The sequence below is a fragment of the Gymnodraco acuticeps genome, unplaced genomic scaffold (assembly GCF_902827175.1).
Source record: "Gymnodraco acuticeps unplaced genomic scaffold, fGymAcu1.1, whole genome shotgun sequence".
NCBI lineage: Eukaryota > Metazoa > Chordata > Actinopteri > Perciformes > Bathydraconidae > Gymnodraco > Gymnodraco acuticeps.
In genome coordinates this window covers 1,855,083-1,874,405 of record NW_022991187.1, presented here as the reverse complement: position 1 = coordinate 1,874,405, position 19,323 = coordinate 1,855,083, and the positions used below count along the sequence as shown (strand labels likewise).

The window sequence follows — 19,323 nt, the reverse complement described above, 5'->3', positions numbered from 1 at the left end:
TACCATTAACTGTGGGGTTTCTTTGGAAGTTTTTTCTTGTACAATGTGAGGGTCCGAGGACAGAGGGTGTCGTATTCATATTCAGTACAAACTGTAAAGTCTGTAGCGATTGATTGAACTATCTACTAAGATTTTCTTTTGAAGATGCAACCCTTTTATCTGGTGCCCTGAAGAACCGTGTTCTTGTTTTCATCCATTTGGCACACACACTTGAAATGATGTGAAAATAAAAAAGGGATTTAAGGGTATGACTAATCTTTAAATGTAAAAAACAAGACCCTCCAATTAGAAATTATTTTAATAAATGGTAATATTTTTAGTCCAAAATCCACTTTAATCTAAAAACAAAATAATACTCACAAACTTAACAAATGTATTAAGCATAAAACATTTGGCTCGTTTTTTGATTTCGCTTTGATATAGTATTTCACGCATAAATTACACACATTATTTCCTTTGAGAAGAGTACCCAGTGCTGCAGTAATTAATGTGACATTACTCCACCGTCCTTGCTGTCTTTGTGACTGTGACACTAATGGATATGTAAAAGTGTAAATGTCAAATGACTGTTAATTGAAGTTAATTAAAAGCCTTACAACAGGGGTGTCAAACTCAAGGCCCGGGGGCCAAATCCGGCCCGTCACTTCATTTTCTGTGGCCCCACAAGAGCTTGCAAAGAATATAATATGTTTGTTATACGGTTACATGGCGATTTACAGAAGCACGTTGCCCATAAACTACATGTCCCACAATGCATCTCAAATTCTCAGAATTGTTCTTTTTTTTCAAAACGTCACTTTTTAGACAGCTTTGATATCAAGGTAGTTCATATTATATTGTCCTCCTTATTGTCTCCGTCTGGAGCTGCAGAACTCTTATCTAAAGCTCACACTTTTTTATTTTGACTTTTTGTTCAGAATTTGGCTTTTCTTTTTAAATCATTTTGTGACATTCTCACTGAAGAGACTTGCAATTATTTGTCCTAGACTTCTTCTTTCAGATGTAGTTAATTATGAAGTTATTACCCTATCCGATAATAATCCAATGCAGAGGCAATCATGTAATATAATACATTATATATGTATATTTATAAAGTCTTAAAGTTACAACCGGCCCTTTGAGTACAACCATAATGCTGATGTGGCCCTCGATGAAATTGAGTTTGACACCCCTGCCTTACAAGAACGAGCTAATTGAACATACAAGCCCTTAATAGGAATGAGCATTTTACTGTGCTGAGTTCAATACAAGATGTCACTGAGTCAAGGATAACTATCTCCATTAACACAGGGCCCCTTTATGTAGTATGAATGACGATAACACACAGAGGTATCACAGATCATACCTATGGCCTGGGGGGCTCCAGAGGCCACATTGGGTCTCTTGCGGGGGGTGAGAGCTGGCTGGATGGGGAGGATGCATGATATCGGCTGAGGTTGAGCCTGGCCAGCTTTGGGTCGTTGGCGAGGTGCGATTGAGGTTTCCAAGGTAGGAGTGGGGTCTGAGAGCCTGATGGAAGGGAAAGAGAAATGTGACGAGAAATGTAAACGTTTTTTCCCCAAAAAATGAAACTTAAAGGTCCCCTATTATACTGTTTTTCATCAATATAGTCTAGGTCTCAGATATATACAAAACATGTCTCTGAAGTGTTTGCCTCCAAACACCAAACAGATCATTGCAGCATTACCCATAATCCCCTCTGTTTCAGCCCTGTTTCAAAAGTGCTGATTCTCTATCTGTTACTGTAGATGAAAACAAGGATTTTTGTATAGATGGATCAGGACAAAAAGTGAGAGAATCTTTTTTCCTGAAACTTTCAGAATCTCTTCACACAGAGTTTATGTATAAAAGACATGAACAAGTGGATTTTGCATAACAGGTGACCTTTAAATACTTCCCTCACCTTGTATTGTGTGTGTCTTATCTTACCTGGCTTTGATATGACTCTTTTTGGCCACTGCGTCACTGGCTCTGATGGGCTCGGGAAGTTTTGCGGGAATCGGGGAATTCTACAAGAGTAAGAGGATTTTAATTTTTGCATTAAATCAAAAGGTAATCACATTTCTTAAATTGCTTGGGGTATTAGGAAACATTTTGAGTGTTAAAGACACAATCCAGTATTGATTTGAAACTTCCGCACCATTACTGCCAAGTTTAATACAATTTAAAAAGGTGAATTTGGCAGACATGTTGCTGTTACTTTGAAATACTTTAGAAAAAAGGGTATGATGGATGGATGGCGGCCAACTGGCAAACGCTACAAAGCATCCCTTCCCTTTAATATCATTACTTCCTAGATAACTTTTCTTAGAAAGCAGCAAGGACACGGAAACCACTTTATGTGAGATACATAAGAGGTCCTATATGGTTGTTAAAATAATAGCTGTGTTAATATATAACACTAACCCTACAGAATATCATCATCTCAAATTCCTGGCATTGCTCTTGCCATGGTGACTTACATGTACATTTGGGACTGGACACTCTCGTCTAGCCAGTTTAAAGGCAAAGTAGGATATTTGGTAGATGTCTGGTCTCTTATCTGAGTCAGGTTCCAGCATGTATCCTGAGAAATCAATAACAAAGCAAGTTTGTTTAAAAAAAACGTCCAAACCTACAGTTACTGCACATATACAGGATGCATATGCCGAAAGTAGGGCGTGTGTTTATTGTGACGATCAAGGTTACTCACTGATGAGACAGTGCATGTCCTGGGAATAGCGGGAGTTGTCTGGAATAGTGAAACTTCCATCACAGATAGCCACCTGGCTCTCCCCGAAAGGAACCGTGAAGTAGCACAGCTTGTAGAGTAGACAACCCATGGCCTGTATAGACAAGAAAATCAAGTCACTTTATGTAAATGTAAGGTTACATGTACAGTGTTTCCCACACATTGATTTATTTGTGGCGGGCCGCAACAATTAAATATCGTCCGCCACAAATGGAAAATAATAATAATAATCTTTTTATTTATTTATTTTATTTTGGTGGTCTACTCTAATGGATAGTGAGGTGGGCTGATGATCGGAAGGTTGCGAGTTCAAATCCCGCCTGGAACACCACTACTAGTGTACCCTTGAGTAAGGCACTTAGCCCTCGGTTACTCCAGGGAGAATGTCCGTGTAATTGGTCGTTGTAAGTCGCTTTGGAATAAGGCGTCTGCTAAATGCCTGAATTGTGAATTATATTTCTGGGAGAACAAACCCCACAGATCCTCAACTCCAGTGTGTCTCGCTCATTAACAACGCAACACAGAGCAACAAGAACGTTGTCTACAGTAGCCATGAACTCGCATGTATTTTCTTATTTGAGGGGGGGGTGGATGCGTGGGCCACCCGAATAGGTTAAGGGGCCTTTGGCTTTTCTTGCCGGGGGGGGGGGGGTGCGGTGCCCCCACAAATAGAATCAAATTCTGTGGGAAACACTGATGTCACTGTCATGGTGAATTAATATTAGCTATGTGGCAGAGTGATAATAAACACAGCTTTCTCACCCAAATGTCAGCCTTTGTAGTGATAATCATTCCAGCGTAGAGGTTGACCATCTCTGGAGCGCGGTATGACAGAGTAGTGTACCTGGTTTAAAGTACACACTAATGAGCTTTGTATTTTTTTTAAGCAGAGAAAGGATCATAAGAGTAAAGAGCCCAAAAAACCCACTTTTTGATTTCCTCCTCCACCACTGGCACCCCCTCTGTCTGAGGGTTTTGAAAGCGGTTGGTGGCACTTCCAAAATCACAGAGCACATAATGTCCCCGGTCGTGCAGAAGGATATTTTCCACCTGCATGAACAAGACAAAGAGACCTGTCAGAACTTATAGTGCATGAAAAGACCTCACATTACAGTTCTTCCAAATAATGACCAATTAACTATCCTTATGCCGTGAGAAGCATTAGATAAAGTGAAGTAGACTTGCCTTAAGATCTCGATGGACGATTGGAGTATTGCACTGGTGGAGACGAGCGAGCGCCTCGCACGTGTCACAAAAGATCTGAAGCACCTCGGCCTCAGTGAAGCCCGTCTGCAGCCGCTGGTTCATTAGGTTAACCACCTGCCCACCTGCATAGAACAGATACAGTCAACTAAGGTATAATGAATAACTTTAATGTGTCATTTTATATTTGAGTTACTACATTTTTTTTTTACTATTTGAATCAGTGAGAGATACAGCTTACACCGTTCTTTTTCAATCAATTCTTGAGACACTTTAAAACTGAACATATTGTAAAGAAGATGAAAGAATTGTTTAATTACTGTAAATTCAACACTGCATTAACATTGTGGGTTTTATGGAAAGTTTGTTTGAATGGAATAGATCTTATGTTACAAGCACAAGATATATTCGATTGAGAAACTAGACAGTGATGTAAATATTTATACATTCTATAAATAACACCACTCAGCAGCGTATTGAATTAAACAGACGTTATATTGACCATACACAGCTGGAGTGGAGTGCACCAGCTGGGCGTAAAAAAGTAGGGCTTAACTCTAACGTCGGGCTTAGCTACGTCCGACGTAGTGATTCGAATTTACACCGAGTGCACCAAGCCTGACTAGTCTCGGGCGTAGCTGCGCCTGGTCTTAAGATGCGCGTCCACGTGAATACACGCGAAACAGAAATTTTACCATTTTACAGACTCAGAGGACCGCAGAGAAGAGGGAATTCCCACACCCACAGCGTCAGCGATGACTCAAGGGGAAACCCAAATGGCCACACCCCGAAAGAGAAAGAGGCATTTGTCAGAGCTACAGCGGGAACTGACGGAGAAAGAAATCGTTCGTGTGGAGGTGGAGACCGTCAAATTGAGAGCGGAACACGAAAAAATTGAGCTGGAGAAGGAGAAATTGACTCTTCTTAATGCCCTTTCATTGTTAAACATGTAAACAAGATGCCCTGCCATCGTTAATATCCTTCTTACCTGTTTTACGTTACTATGGATACTAGTCTGTCTTTCCGATTTACGCCTGCTCCATACTAGGCGTACATTTACACCCGGGCGCAACGCATACAGGGCTTAAGTCTAAGTGGTGCACTAGTCATAACTTTAGTTTGGTCTTAACCTTCGGTTCTACGTCGGACGTAGAGTTACGCCCAGTTTACGCCCAGCTGGTGCACTCCACTCCTGTTGTCTAAATATTTGTATCGAACTGAACAGGAATCTGTGTGAAGCTGAGGGTAATGGAGCTTTGAGTTCAATAGAGACAGAAAGACATGGGGGTGGGGGGGGGTGGGGTGTATTTACCTCGACAGAAGTCCATTAAGATTAGGACTTCCCAAACATCGCCAGCTCCAACTGCTGTAATACTGGAGTCCAGGAAACCAACTATGTTTTTGTTGCCCACTAGGTCCCTCTGTGTACAGAGAAAGCAACAGTGACAGACAATTTGGATACAACATAATCATACATTCTACAGGCTTTGAAACATTTGGGTAAGTAAATAACAAAGAAAACACCCATGTTTATAGATATTTAGTCTATTTTTAACAGAGTTGCTGATTCTCTGCCAAAGGTCCGGACGTTATGATGATAACCATCCAGCGACAGTCACGCCACCCAGGGTGTGGCTGCAGGAACTGAGTTAGTGTCACTTACAGTAAGGTCTGCAAGGGAGCTTAGATTGCATTTCTTACAATACAACCCTTGAACTTGGTTCTCTTACTATCACTATTCCTGGGTCAAAGAGTTGTCTCAGATAAAGTGTTTCTACTTAAGGTGCATAGGTCTTAAAGCATTTAGGGCTTGGTCACATTCAGACCACAGATTTCAGAAAGTATTTCAATGAAAACTCTTTCAGCTGTTTGTGTTAACCTGTTATAGATTAAAAGTAGTGTAACACAAACACACAATAACACAATCTGCTCCTACATGACCATCTACTAGTAGTGTCAGAAAATAAAAATATACTGGACCGTGTTACTCACCATGATCTGAATCTCAAGTTGACAGACTTGCAGATCATTGTCATTGTTGACATACATCCGTTTGAGTGCACAACGTACGCCTTGATGAGTCCGCACCAGAAAAACGATGGCAAAACCTCCTGCAAATGAATGGAGAGATGGAGAATGTTGAGTTAAATAATACTTCAAGAAATCATGTGTGCATGTGATGGAGGAATGCCTGTAGGGGGTGTGGTCTCAATAGCCATGCAGTAAGCAGTTTGCTATGTGCATGTGATTGAGGAATGGCATGGGTATTCAAGTATACTTGAATGGCATCTGTTTGTTTTAGTGTTTTAGTCAAGATTATGCTAAAATATACTTTCCCCAACTATATTTAAGTTCCCTATGAAGAGCCAACCTTCAATTTAGAAAATTCCCAGTTTATTCCCATGTAAAGTTTCCATCTTTGAAAATTCCCGGAATTGTGCAAACCCTAACTAAGACATGGATTTCATGTTATTATAATGCTAAGGTTCAATCAAATCAAGTTTTATTTATATAGCACATTTATAAACGATTTTTGGTCGAGCAAAAGTGCTGTACATATAATAAAAAATAGCCTACAGTAGAGACACTTTACAGCAAATACAACAGCACAGATTGTTCAGAATATCAGTATGAGAAAAACGGCACCCTCTATCCTTAGACCCTCTATCCTTAGACCCTCACATCGTACAAGGAAAAACTTCCAGAGAAAACCCACAATCACTCCCTACCAACCACAGGGAGAAAAAACTGTGAGAAATAGATGAATGGTTGGCGGGCAGGCGGGCTGGGAGATTGGTACGAGGTGTACAGCACTGTGTGCAGGGCCGGACAATTTGCTGCCCTAGGCAAGATTTTTGCTGTTTTTCATTTATTCTCTTATTTTTTACGACTATAATGATCATATGAAGGTGTGCCTTTACCTCACTGAGCTGAGGTTATCAGAGCCTCTCAGTCTTTCAGGAAAGAGCTCTCTAAAGCTCTCCCCCCCCCGCGGCCGCTTACACAGTCAATTCCAATGTTAATAAAAGCTGTATACGTTTTTTGGGAGTTTGATTTATTTTAAATTAACACAAATACAAAATGAAAACCTATAATTGCACACTTAAAACCATTATTTCAAAAGAAGAGCTATTTCACATAAACCTACCTGGGGCAGTTCAACTTGATTTGGGGGGGGGGGCGCCAGTTTATGGGTGCTGTACGCAATATAGGCGTAGTTCTGTTAGTATAAGATAATAAGATGTACTTTGTTGATCCAAAATTGGGAAATTGTGTTATGAAATAAAAAAATATATATCTTTTTAATTTCTTATTTTCTATCCCCAATTTTCGGCACCCCCGATGGGTTGATGCGCCCTTAGCATTCGCCTATACTGCCTATGCCAAGGGCCGGCCCTGACTGTGTGAGTCAGCAGCAGCGCTGAAGAAAAGGATGCAAGAAGAAGACACAACTGACAGAGGATACAGGAAGTGAGAGAATGAATCATCCCACCTTCGCTCGCAGTGATGCTGACACATGGGGGAAACTACATGACAGCTGTGTGTATCCTCGAGCCCCCAGCAACCACACAAATGAATAAAGAATACGTCTTTCAACAGATATGAATAACTATACCGGTCAAGTCACAAGGAGAAAGCATTTACCAATGAAGCTTACATTGCAGGTTTTTCTACAGACTGCACCGCACTGGAATGTGAACTGTGGGATAATCTATTGTCTTCACTGGATTGCAGATATCAACTGGCCTCCGCTTGCATTTTGTTATCTCTTCTTTTTATGTAGCAGGTTGTTGTGTTAGTGCAGCTCTTCTGTTCACAGCTTGTGTTAATGCCATGCACTGGGCTGACTCATCCAGATTGCAATACTAAACCCAACGCAGCTCCATGTGAATGGTCTGGATGACATTTGATAAAGACTGCCTTGGGACTATGAGCTGTATCATTAAATACATGCAGAGTACAAAAAGATGATAAGAGTCAACAAATTCTCCCTTAAAAACATTCCAACAGGTTTGCCTAAATGATTCATTTAATACAACAATCCTCACACTACAATTAAATCATGTTTGTTCAGTGTTATATCTTGTTTGGAACAGGGTGGAGCTGGTTCAGCATTGATGACAACACACCTCACAATTTCACTTATGTCATCAGCTATAAACTCAATACTGGAAAATTCACAATGAAGTGCAAAAATGTGCAACACAGAGCTGCACCAACAGACATGTTAGTGTCCGAGCACTTGGCTGAGTGGTTAGTGTTCTTAAGACACAGAGAACTAAACATTGTGCTCCGGAACATGGGTTTTAATGAGGACACTATCAAACTAACAGAGAGCCTATCGTGAATTAGAATAAAGAGACGTCATGAACAGTGTTTCCGCCAGGGGGGGCGTCTTGCTGTCATTTGAGCCGAGGGCGTCCAACAAAAATAATAATTCGAGAGAAGGTCGAGTTTTTATCGCTTGAAATGACGAAAAGGAAAAAGGACAAGGACATCCCTTTGATGGAGGGGGAAAGGAATCTGGTGGGCTTCTTTTCGCCGCCAGCAAAGCGTGTTCCTGTGACGGAAAGTGTACTGCTGGCGAGCCTTGACGGGGGGTGCTAGTGGAGCACGCACGTGTACTGCGAGCGCCGGAGCCTCGCAGCGCGAAACCGAGGCTCCGTGGTAAACTGTGGTAACATGAAGAGCCGTTTAGGAGCCGAAAGAGCCGGCTCTTCTTAGTGAGCCGAGCCAAATGAATTCCCATCACTAATACGTAAAGAGATAGTATCTATATCTCAATTCAAAATTCAAGTTACGTGACACGACATCACACCCCCCGCTCTCGGGGTGGACGCCCTCTCAGCCCTGGTCTGGCGGAAACACTGGTCATGATGAACACATGAAACACGCTTGTGAGTGTGTTTGTGTGTGGTACGTCAGAGTTCAGACAGATGACTTTCAGAGCCTAATCTGAAATGCTAGTAGGAAATTAAAAGGATTAGCGGCCTTCTTAAGCAACATATTTAGCAGTGGTCTTCAATCTCAGCATGTGACAGACAGTGCGAGCAAATAGTTGTAAGTAGAACTACAAATAGCCACTGCCTCGTGACGTAACTGACTTTAAGGATTATACCCCTCTAGCTGTAGCCACGCTCAAGCAAATGCACACAAATGTAAACCTTCAGGCACTGCTATGAAAAGCGCAGAGATTGGTAAAAGTGTCCTGTTACAAGTTCTCATCAGTGTAATGGAAGTTATATAACTACCATCACATGTCCTTACAACTACTATGTTGTTAACAAACATGCTTGCAGCAGGGTTACATGACCCCGCAGTAACTGGGGGGGACACTGATTCAATGCAACATGTTACATTTCCAGAACAGGGCTAATGGTACGAGGAGTGAGTAACTCTATATGGACAGAAGAAAACACACCTTGTTGATGAAGACATAAAGCTGTCTCTCGGAAAGTCCTGTGAGGACAAATTACAGACAGCTGCCAGAAGCCCAAATGTCTAAAAAAAGGACTTCAATAATGAGATTGCAAACAAACCTTGAGGCCCAAAGCCACCAGTTTGTCCTTCTGACTGCTTGTGTCTGTTTATTGTAAAACAGGCTTCATTTCAGCTAAAGGCAACAGAGTTTAACAATAACAACAAAGGGAGTAGACACACTTTCCAAATCAAGCAGAAAGCCCACAGAAATGAATAGCCCAGACTACAACCAAAAGCATCTGAACAAATAGACTTAGTGACACAAGGGGGGAGTCACATTGCAAGCAGTTGGTCCACTCCCAAAGCAAGATTACATATGATCTGCAGAAAAAACATTCCAACTAGGATTTTGTGAAAGGATCTATAATTTTAGGGAATTAGTATCTGTCACGGTCGACGCTAAATCTGGTTGATGAGGATGAGTGGTGCCTCTCTCGAGTCTCTAGCAGTTCCAACGTTTCTTTTTTCAGAACTGATTAGAAAACTCAGATGCACTCTGCACAAATTCCACTATATGTTTCCACTGGCATGTCAATGCGGGTATAACTGCGGTTGGATGTCTAACACATTCATAAAGGTAAGATGTGGCCCATCTATAGTACTGATGAATTAATCAGTCTTCTTTCATCTATTATTCAGTAACAGCCACTCTTCGCTAACAGGGCATGGCAGACTCATTGCAGACAAATGACCATAGGAAACTTGTTCGCCCAATATCAATACGTTTGTTTAACCATGTTCTGGTTAAGACCAGTTTTCAGCAAAACATTTCTCGGCCTTCAGCTCAATGACTGGGATTAACCTACAGCTAATAAACATTGTTTTAAGATAGATAAGTGCAGGCCCCAGGTATGTTATGAAAGTCCAGGTTTGTCACAAGGTCAGGTTTTATGTGTCTACCCATCCCGATAACCTTTCCCTCTTTTTAACCAACATCAAAACTTCTAATATCTGCATTTGTAATTTGTTACTCACTCTGTAAATATCAAGACAGATGAGTCAGCATGGCATTGGTCCTTAACAAAACAGTAGAAAATCCAGTTGTACAATTAGGGTTCCTCCCAGCCTACTAGCCTAAAGCTAAAATGTGCTGTATTGCAAGGAAAATACAATCTGAGTAACTGACAATTATACTGACACCCATTCCTACATTTAAATACTTTTTCAATCGAGCAATTAAACAAAAGAAGAAAAGGTAAGAAAGTAACCTAAGAGCACAAAAGTAGTCTGACTGGAAACTGAAAGAATATTAAAATAGTTTCCTTGGTGGTCACAATTCATACAACTGTCATGGCAATGTGCCAATACGAATGACCATTGCCTTTCTCATAATTAACATATGATAAATGTATGATATATCATTTGGTTTGTAGTCTACTCAGGCCATAACCCCCCAAAAAACAGGCCCAAACATAATGTTACTTGACTCAAAACAATGTGGTACAGGGCAGACTGTGGATCTAGATAAACGTGTTTGTGTGACATGGGTGTAATCCACACAACAGAAAGCCACATAGTTCACCTTCTGCGATAATTTCCTCCACGGTCACCTGATACCGTCCAATGGTGAAGACCCGTCCGATGAAGCTGTCTCCGCCGCCGGATCCAGCGCCTCCTCCACCGGCTCCAGATCCAGGCCCGGAGCTCACCAACTCCCGACGAGAGTCAAAGAATTTCTTCATTTCCCCCCCAGAGGTTATTCAAAGCAAATCCAAAATGTATTAGTATCGTAACAACAGTTTGGATTGAAGCAGTCCCGGTGCGCTGTTGTGCTGGTGTTAACGCGTAAGCAGTTTTTCAAAAATTGAATGAAAGCTAGCTTCGAGGCTAAATGCTAGCTTACTTAGCTGGACCTTAAATATTCCAAACACTGCGGTCCGACGCACCTTAGCTAACTCATGGTTTAAACAGCAGGCGGAGTCAAATTCTGTTGAGAAAATAATACGATATAACGTCCATGCGGAAGTCAGCTATTTTCCTCTCTGAAGCGAGAGTAGCACTGGCTGGCTAATTTAGCCCGAAAAAAACACTTGTTAGCCGTTAGCACAAAGCTAGCTCAGCAGCTAGGTGCGGTGACAGCTGTCAGTTGATAGGCTGGAAGCCAGGTAGGTCCTAAGTGTCCAATGCAGTTTATTACACATCTCCAATTATATCTTCCACCTGAAATAAACCTTAGTTCATCTGCTGCCCTTTTAATCTTTGTCGCATAAAAAAAAATGACAGACCTCCACTGCTTTTGTGCGTCCTGCAGGCTGTGTGGAGGCTGGTCCACTAACTTAATGACAGAGCTAACGTAGCTACAAACAGAGAGGATGCTATGGGGATAGTCTCCAATGCGGACTGCGCTGCTGGACCTCTCTTCATGTGATTGGTCAGAGAAACAACAACTTCCTGTCAGTCCACGCTAGTCCCCTGCTAATACATGTATGCTGGTCCCTCTGGCAGAGGTGTAAAGTAACGAAGTACTTTACTCAAGTAATGTACAATCATGAGATACTTTACTTGAGTATTTTCATTTTATGCCACTTTGTATTTCTACTCCACTACAATTCAGAGGTAGCCTAATTCGTGTAATTTTACTCCACTACATTTGTTTTATACCTTTAGTTACTTTGGATTTGGATTAATAATGTGAAATATAGACAACACTTTAAAAGGACTTTGGTTACACCTACAGTAACATTTTCAAGTTACCCTGTAGTATACAAAGTAATTCAAACTAGCTGCATAGCTTCGATAAACACATTAATGCATCAATAATCATAATCAAACATATTAATTATATTATTCTGAAATGGAATTAAATAGAGGAAAGTGAGATTGTTTTAATCGGCTCAAGTTGAGCATGAATGCAAGTTTGCACTCACAAAAACGAAGAACACTAAAAAGGCTAGGGATTGCAGCATATTTCTTTGTTCGTGTTTTTATAAGACAGGCGCTTCCCCGCGGAGGGGCGAAGGAGCAAAATATGCATATGTAAGAGCAAATATGCAAATTACATTTTCATAAACCATCTGGGAATATGTAAAAAGGAACAGCGGCCAATGTACTTGAAAATCATGTATAATCATAAGAGGTCATGAAGGTGTATGAAAGTGCTCCATCACTAAACTGGGCTGGCAGACACAACAAGCACCCATTATCTATCTGTGTCTTCATTTTCCTCTGCTAAACAACAATTTTGCTGCCAAATATGCAGGGCATTATTTAATGATCCCTGTTGATAAAAAGGCCATTAGCAGACCTACACTGCAGCCAAAGCTGTGACGGAGCAGAGCAAACACAGAACATAGGCTGTTTAAAAACTATAATACACAATTATCTTGCAGTAGATGCAAGCAGAAGGTGAACACCTCAACCACTGACATAGTTGCTGGGGCACAGAAAACCTAATTCACAGGGCTCTATGCCTTCTGGTATTTTAGTGTGAGATCAGAGTCTTGAAAACAAAATAAACAGACAACAGTCTTGTCATTAGTTGTCTGTACTGATATTTGCAGACATATTACAACAGTTTCAAGTTGTTCAACCAACACCAAGACGATTTGTATTTTAAATTGCATATGAGCTGCCTTGCATTCATCAGTCTGGCTCTTTCTTTTAATTGTCTTTCCTTTCCTTGCCTTTTCTATCGATTTATTTCCTTTGATAAATATATAGGGTAGGAAACTGTTAAATACATCCTTTCCTTCTTGTCTATATGAACTAAAACCTACTCATATCACTATTTGAAATCTTGCTGCAGAGACAGTGAGGAATGTTCAACTTTAAATGCAACCCCACTGGAAATGAGCTAGGACCTTGTTTTTCAGTTAAAGGAATCCCATTTGGTTTCGATGTCTTATCACACAATAAACACACGATTAAATACACAGTGACACATGAAACAAGAACTCTGCTCATGTGTCAACCCCCTTGAATATTTATAGTAAAACAGAGATAACAGAACTGATATTTCATCACTCTAGACCTCCTAGTTTCTAATATGAAAATGTGGGCCACAACATTCATATATGGTCTGTTGTGAATACACATCCCTCCTCACACTGCACGTCCATGTTTTTATAGTTTCATGCTTTTTTTAACCACAGACACAGTTGGTCTTCCAGTATCTTTTAATAGAAATGTAGCAGATATATTCAGAATATCAATTTGTTTTTAGAACTTCTTCATACTTGAGTGAAATCCAGTGAGCCAGCTCAAAGGTTACACATTTTCTGAATTGGTTTTCAAATTGATAAAAGGCCTGGTTGGCTGCCTTTCTGACTGTGATAATGTCTCCTGCAGGGGGCCCTGTTTCATTACTTTATACATGTATGCAGGACCTGCTTTTTTAACTCGCCAACTTACAGAGCTTCATTCAAGTTTGATCATTATTCATTTCTTATCTCAAAAGTTGTATAATATTGAGTTGCATCCATCATCCATCTGTGTGTGTTTGTTTTGGGGGAGTCATGTTAAGATTTCAACAAACTTCTGCAAAATACTTGTCAAGCTCTTTTATTGATATTTGTATTAATTGACGGACAGTTTAAATTCCACAGCGACGACTTTCCTCATTCGTTCCCACATCCCTTACTACCTGTGCAACTCAACGTGTTTGCAAACTATAATAATCAAGCACTACATGCATGTTTTACATTTAAACTGTTAGTGTTTTACTTAATGCACAACGAGCTGCTTAATAAACACTGCTGTTGATTCATAACAATCTCTCATGTATCTGTCTGTAACAATGTATGTATGCATGACTATTTGTTTAAAGAGTACAGGATGTTCATTTTAGCACAGCTAATGCCTTGGCATTCATGTAGCCACACTTTTAAAACATGTGGTGACCATTTTCTAAAATAATAGAGCCATTAAGCTATTTGAGCCGGAGAGTCGTTAGTGCTCTGGTGATAAATGACAAAGCTGTGATGCATTCTTTCCTCTGCGTTCATACACTATGCTAGATCTCTGCTGACCAAAAAGCCAAAAGCAAACATACTGTGTACTTATTTGTTGGGGTTAGATCATGTGAAATGCTGGGTCAGAAAAGCAAGCATCATGTATGCATGCCAGCAAGTACTAGAACAGTCTCTAACAGGGCCTGTGAACTGAGTAGAGTGAGAATTACATCCTTAGAGACAAATCTGTCCCTTGAGTTTACAAATAACTCAACAACTTTGATATTAATCAATGTCCTTCTCTTAGTTGATTTGTGGTCACTTAAATAAGCCTCTTACACATGCAATATTCAATATTTAAAAAATATGGGAGTGATCCTCCAACCAAAATCTATCTTTGGAGTGTAAAACCCTCTGTAGACTTGAAAGGAAGTCAGAAAAATCTCAGGAAAAGCTGGTGGACTTTAAGGCAAGATGTGTCAATGGAGACCAGTAGCCTACTTCGCTTCCAAGAATAGTATCAAAACACCCATGTGGAAAGACTTGTGTTAAAATCTGTATGGCTTTTATACATCCATACTGTATACTCGATATGTTCCATATATTCCCTGTTTTGTCAAAACACATCAGAATCACATGATGGCGCACGAGTTTGGGGTGCATGCGTACGGTGAAACTTTACGCTTTAACCTCAACTTCAACCACAAGAATGCCTCCTTAAAGATTGAGATTGCAAGCCTGATAATGTTTTAACTCCTGAGCGCACTAATGCAGATGAAACCACTTCACATCAATTACGCAGCCTGACCTTTATCTTTTCTCATTTCCAGGTTGTTCTCCTTTGGATGCCCTTTGTTCAGCTCAAAATGACCTTTCATTAAATGTCCGTTGTTCTTAGGTTAATGTCAGTGCATTGTCTACTGTCTGTCCCAGCTAGGTGTCACAGCTAATTGTTAAGATGTATTAAGGTGACTCAATACCAGACAGTAGAAATAACTTTTCTAATGGCAAAATGTTTTTTAATGTTGTTCATGCATAATCACATTAAAAAAAGAATACGTCTACTTATGCATACCATTAAAAACTCTTTAAACAACATCCAAGTTTTGATTAGATATTCCGTTAAGCTTGCTAAAAAACAGAACAAAGTAGTCACAAAAGAAGTCTGTGTATATTTAATCCAAATCAAAGCAGATGGATCCCAGTTCCTGATGGATAGTTTATTTTTGAAAAACAAATCAAACACGTTTGTTAGAAGAGGTTCGTCAGCTTCCTTCCTCTCTGCTGGTTTGTTTGGCATTGACTATTTTAGAGTCGCTGATTATTTGACTTTTTGGAGTGTGTGAGACAGAACTGGAGTGCCCTCTTTCTCTCCAGTAGCAGACACACTACACATCTGGATCTCATCCCTCTGTAAGGAAAGCCAATCATTACATACCTGAGCATACACTCTTGACTTTCCACGGACACGCCAATAGAGGTTCAAGCCTTAATTATTGTGCCCATTTGTCAAAGTAAAGATTTTCATAAGCACAGTCCAAACTCTGACATTAAAAAGAGATTCTGGAAGCTGAGCAGGCACGTTTAGAAAGAAATCTGGCTCTCTAAAGACTGCTGACATTGTGCAGTTAAGTGCATAGAGAGAACAAAGGAACATTTTGGATGAACGAGATGATGAATTCCTCTGACCGTACCAGATTTAGGTCATGGTTCACATACTTACTGCAGGGTCTATTGTCCTTTATATTCCGGCATCATGGATGTGTGTCTGAATGCGTTGAATAGGACTCCTTTAATTGATTTTCCAACCATATTGCACCAAATTGGTTTTAGAAAAAAAATACACGGAGTAACGGTGCATAAAATTGAGAGCAAATTTCCTTTTTGCATTTCAAGTTTGGTGGTGATGCGTGTAAGCTTCCTATCTCACCAGCCAACACAACTCCTTTTTAATTCCCCTTGAAGTGATATTTAACAGAAAATGTTTTTCAAAATCCAGGAGGACAGACATCTTTTCATGTCCAAATATAAAAACTGCTTAAACTAAAAAAGGGCCCGGTTCAGTTGCAGTTTATTTGTTTGTTATCGTATTTATATTCATAATATCATTAGGCCTAATCGTTTAACTGCCCACTGTATCAGGACCTTCTTTCCTATTGAGGACACATGGTCAAGTTCTTGGTAATTTAATATGTTGGGTTTAACTATTCTCATGGTCCAATAACAGACAACTCATTGATTAGATTTAGAAAAAATATAAGGGTGTTTTCTAAGTAACGGCATTGTCAAATGAGTTGCCTATGAATCCAAAGAATGAACTGACAAGTTATTTTTTTCCCAGGAATTGCAGTAATGTGTAAAAAATGGACCAATTATGACCCCCTGCTGTTATCTCAGACTCAGAGTGCTGTAAACTATTAGCATCAAGTGATCTATTGGTCAGAGCCCAGGATTTTAACAAGATGGTGGATTGTCTTGCTGTGAACATTGCATTACTATTTCTGGCAACAGCCCTTCCTAATAAACCAACCCAGTCTCATGGCATTTCGTGTTCACCAACACGATTTTTAATCTATTGATTCGTGTTCACCAACACGATTTCCCCCTTTTTTTCGTGTTGCACAGCACGATTTTAAAAGCAATGTATTTCTACTGGTAATGTGTTTTGTGCCCGCAGCACGTATTTTTCTCCGGTCGAGTCGTGGAAGACCGGAAGCTGTGTGGTTCATAAAAACATGTTGTTACTCAATATCAAGCCACAATTATTGCTTTTATTTTAAATCGTATAATTTTGGACTTTTGTTGTCGTCTGTGAGGAAAATAAATGGGGCTCAGAGCCTCAGGATACTGAAATCTGTATTTTAAAATATTTTTTTCCTTTTAATTTGTTATTCTTTTCAAAATAACAATGAGTTATTTACTCACCAATAACACACAATTATCCTTGCTTTTATTTATTGGTTTAATTCCATAATCTCGGGCTTTATTGGCGTCCGTCAGGAAAATAACCGGAAACAGACGTAGGCCTATAAGGGACATTTCCAGCATCATTGCGATTGTCAACATTTCTGAGTTTAGGATGGCCGAAGACACTACACTACCCATAATCCCCAGCTATCGTTTAGGACTACAGTCCCCGTGATTAATCTTCAAACTCTGGGATTGGATATTGGAGTGGCAGTGCGCCAAGAGAGGCTTCTCAATACTCAAATGTCCCCTCCTCGACTCCTCGGTCCTCCGGTAGTGAACCGGAAATGAATTTTAGCGCGCCATGTTGAAGGACATCTCATTTCTCTAAATGCACTTCGAGGATCGAGCGTCGAGGAGGCTCTCTGGAGGAGCTCTAACCGAGGATACACTGATGGTTCCTCCAAGGCTCCTCCGCCGATGCATTTCCGGGAACGGTGGAGGCGTGACGCACGGCCGGACTTATCTCAGCCAATGACAGCTCTGCATGCATCCTCTGGATATTATTTTAGAAACTGCTTTCATCGCGTCGCGATGTTTACAGTGAGAACAGCTGTGAGGTCCGTGCAGAAAGCAGAGCAGTGTGTATAATATATATCACTCAGTATAACAGGCCTACATTACTCTCTTTATTTGCTGTAGTTTAGTAGATATCTACAAACAAAGAGTCGATATTTTTCTAAGACCATTTAGTGCTTCACATAATAAAATACACAACGGCTGTAGCCTGATTATGCTTTAGGACAGGGGTCTTCAACTAAATTCAACGAGGTCCAGTTAGAGAAAATCTCCCCATGCAAAGGTCCGGAACATCAAAATGTCTAACTTGCTTCATGAATTAGTGTGATATATATTGAAGTGACCTGTAGCTTTATCAACGTCTGCATGTAATCAACAACTGAAAGTACAATTCAAAAACAACAACATTTATTGTCAATTAACATTACTTAAATACTGCGGATATGTGTAATGTTCCTCTCGGGCTGCATTTACAAATAAAATAGAGAAAATAAATAAAATAGCTTTTGAAAATATGTGCATCTTAAAAGTGCTTAATTTTAGATAAATAAAATAAAGTGTAGCAGCAGCTTGAGTTTCCCTTTTTCTTTGTTAACCGTTTCACATCATGACTTAACAGTTTCAGCCGATTATAGAACAATATCAGTCTTTACATCATAACAATTGAGCAGTTTTAAAGTTTATCTTTCTTTCCCTCTTATATTGCAGTCCCTCACTCACTTTGTTTTATTCAGTGCGAGAATTGAGCTGGAGCTTGTCCTGCAGGAGTTTGTAAATCTGGGCTGAAATGGTGTCAGGGCCATTCTCACACACATGCAGGTGCTCATTGGTTACAGTGATGCAAACACAGGTATGGTGAAAAAAGAGTGAACTATTCGAAGCAGAAAAAAAACAGCGTAATATACCATCTGACAAAGGCCTCTGCTATAATGCTTCAATTAACTGGCTATTCTTTAATATACTCAGATCAATAGGAGACAGAGATGTTAAGTTAAAAATCAAGGGTTTTTATTATTATTTACAGAAAGGGTGGGGAACCTTTTTCCTTTCAATTTTTACAACATCCTCCGAGGGTCGTACAAATTATTGAACTCAACATTTGCTTAAAAAAACTAAAATCACAGCCCATTCATTTGGCCTTTCTTTCATGCTGTGCAAAGAAAAAGCAACCTCTTAATCCAGATATCTCACCATGACTCACGCATGCATGCATGTGCACGGTGTGGCATGACCACCAAAACAGAAAGATATGGACACAAGATGTGTGCAAATGTATTTAGTATCCTATCCATGTGAACATGATTTAAGTGGGGGGGGGGGGGGGGACCTAACCTCCTCTAGGGGGGTCCAGGGGCATGCTCCCCCGGGAAGATTTTTTTTAAATATTGAAGTTAAAAGCATCAATCTGGTGCACTTTGAGAGCAACATTAAGAGATCTATGGATACATCTCTTAACACCCATATGAAACAGCACTGTAAGCATATTTTTCTTTTTGGATATTTTACAAATCACTCCCCTTTTTTGTTATTTTT

General features: G+C 40.1%; 1 protein-coding gene across 10 annotated transcripts in view; it reads right to left on the bottom strand.

The window, feature by feature from the left end:
- Positions 1–11,771, bottom strand: part of LOC117561070 (AP2-associated protein kinase 1-like) — a 28,027-nt gene extending 16,256 nt beyond the window's left edge. For 6 of the 10 annotated variants that reach the window (XM_034238277.1, XM_034238279.1, XM_034238282.1 and 3 more), the window contains exons 1-10: positions 10,938–11,771; positions 5,927–6,045; positions 5,247–5,355; positions 3,917–4,059; positions 3,660–3,781; positions 3,494–3,575; positions 2,693–2,825; positions 2,463–2,566; positions 1,930–2,009; positions 1,346–1,509 (exon numbers count right to left, since the gene is read on the bottom strand). In XM_034238277.1, the coding sequence (XP_034094168.1) occupies positions 1,346–1,509; positions 1,930–2,009; positions 2,463–2,566; positions 2,693–2,825; positions 3,494–3,575; positions 3,660–3,781; positions 3,917–4,059; positions 5,247–5,355; positions 5,927–6,045; positions 10,938–11,097 (1,216 nt within the window). In that variant the 5' untranslated portion in view covers positions 11,098–11,771. The remainder of the gene's footprint in view (positions 1–1,345; positions 1,510–1,929; positions 2,010–2,462; positions 2,567–2,692; positions 2,826–3,493; positions 3,576–3,659; positions 3,782–3,916; positions 4,060–5,246; positions 5,356–5,926; positions 6,046–10,937) is intronic. The other 4 variants (XM_034238278.1, XM_034238285.1, XM_034238286.1 and 1 more) reach the window with 1 other exon arrangement.
- Between the last annotated feature and the right edge of the window lie 7,552 nt (positions 11,772–19,323).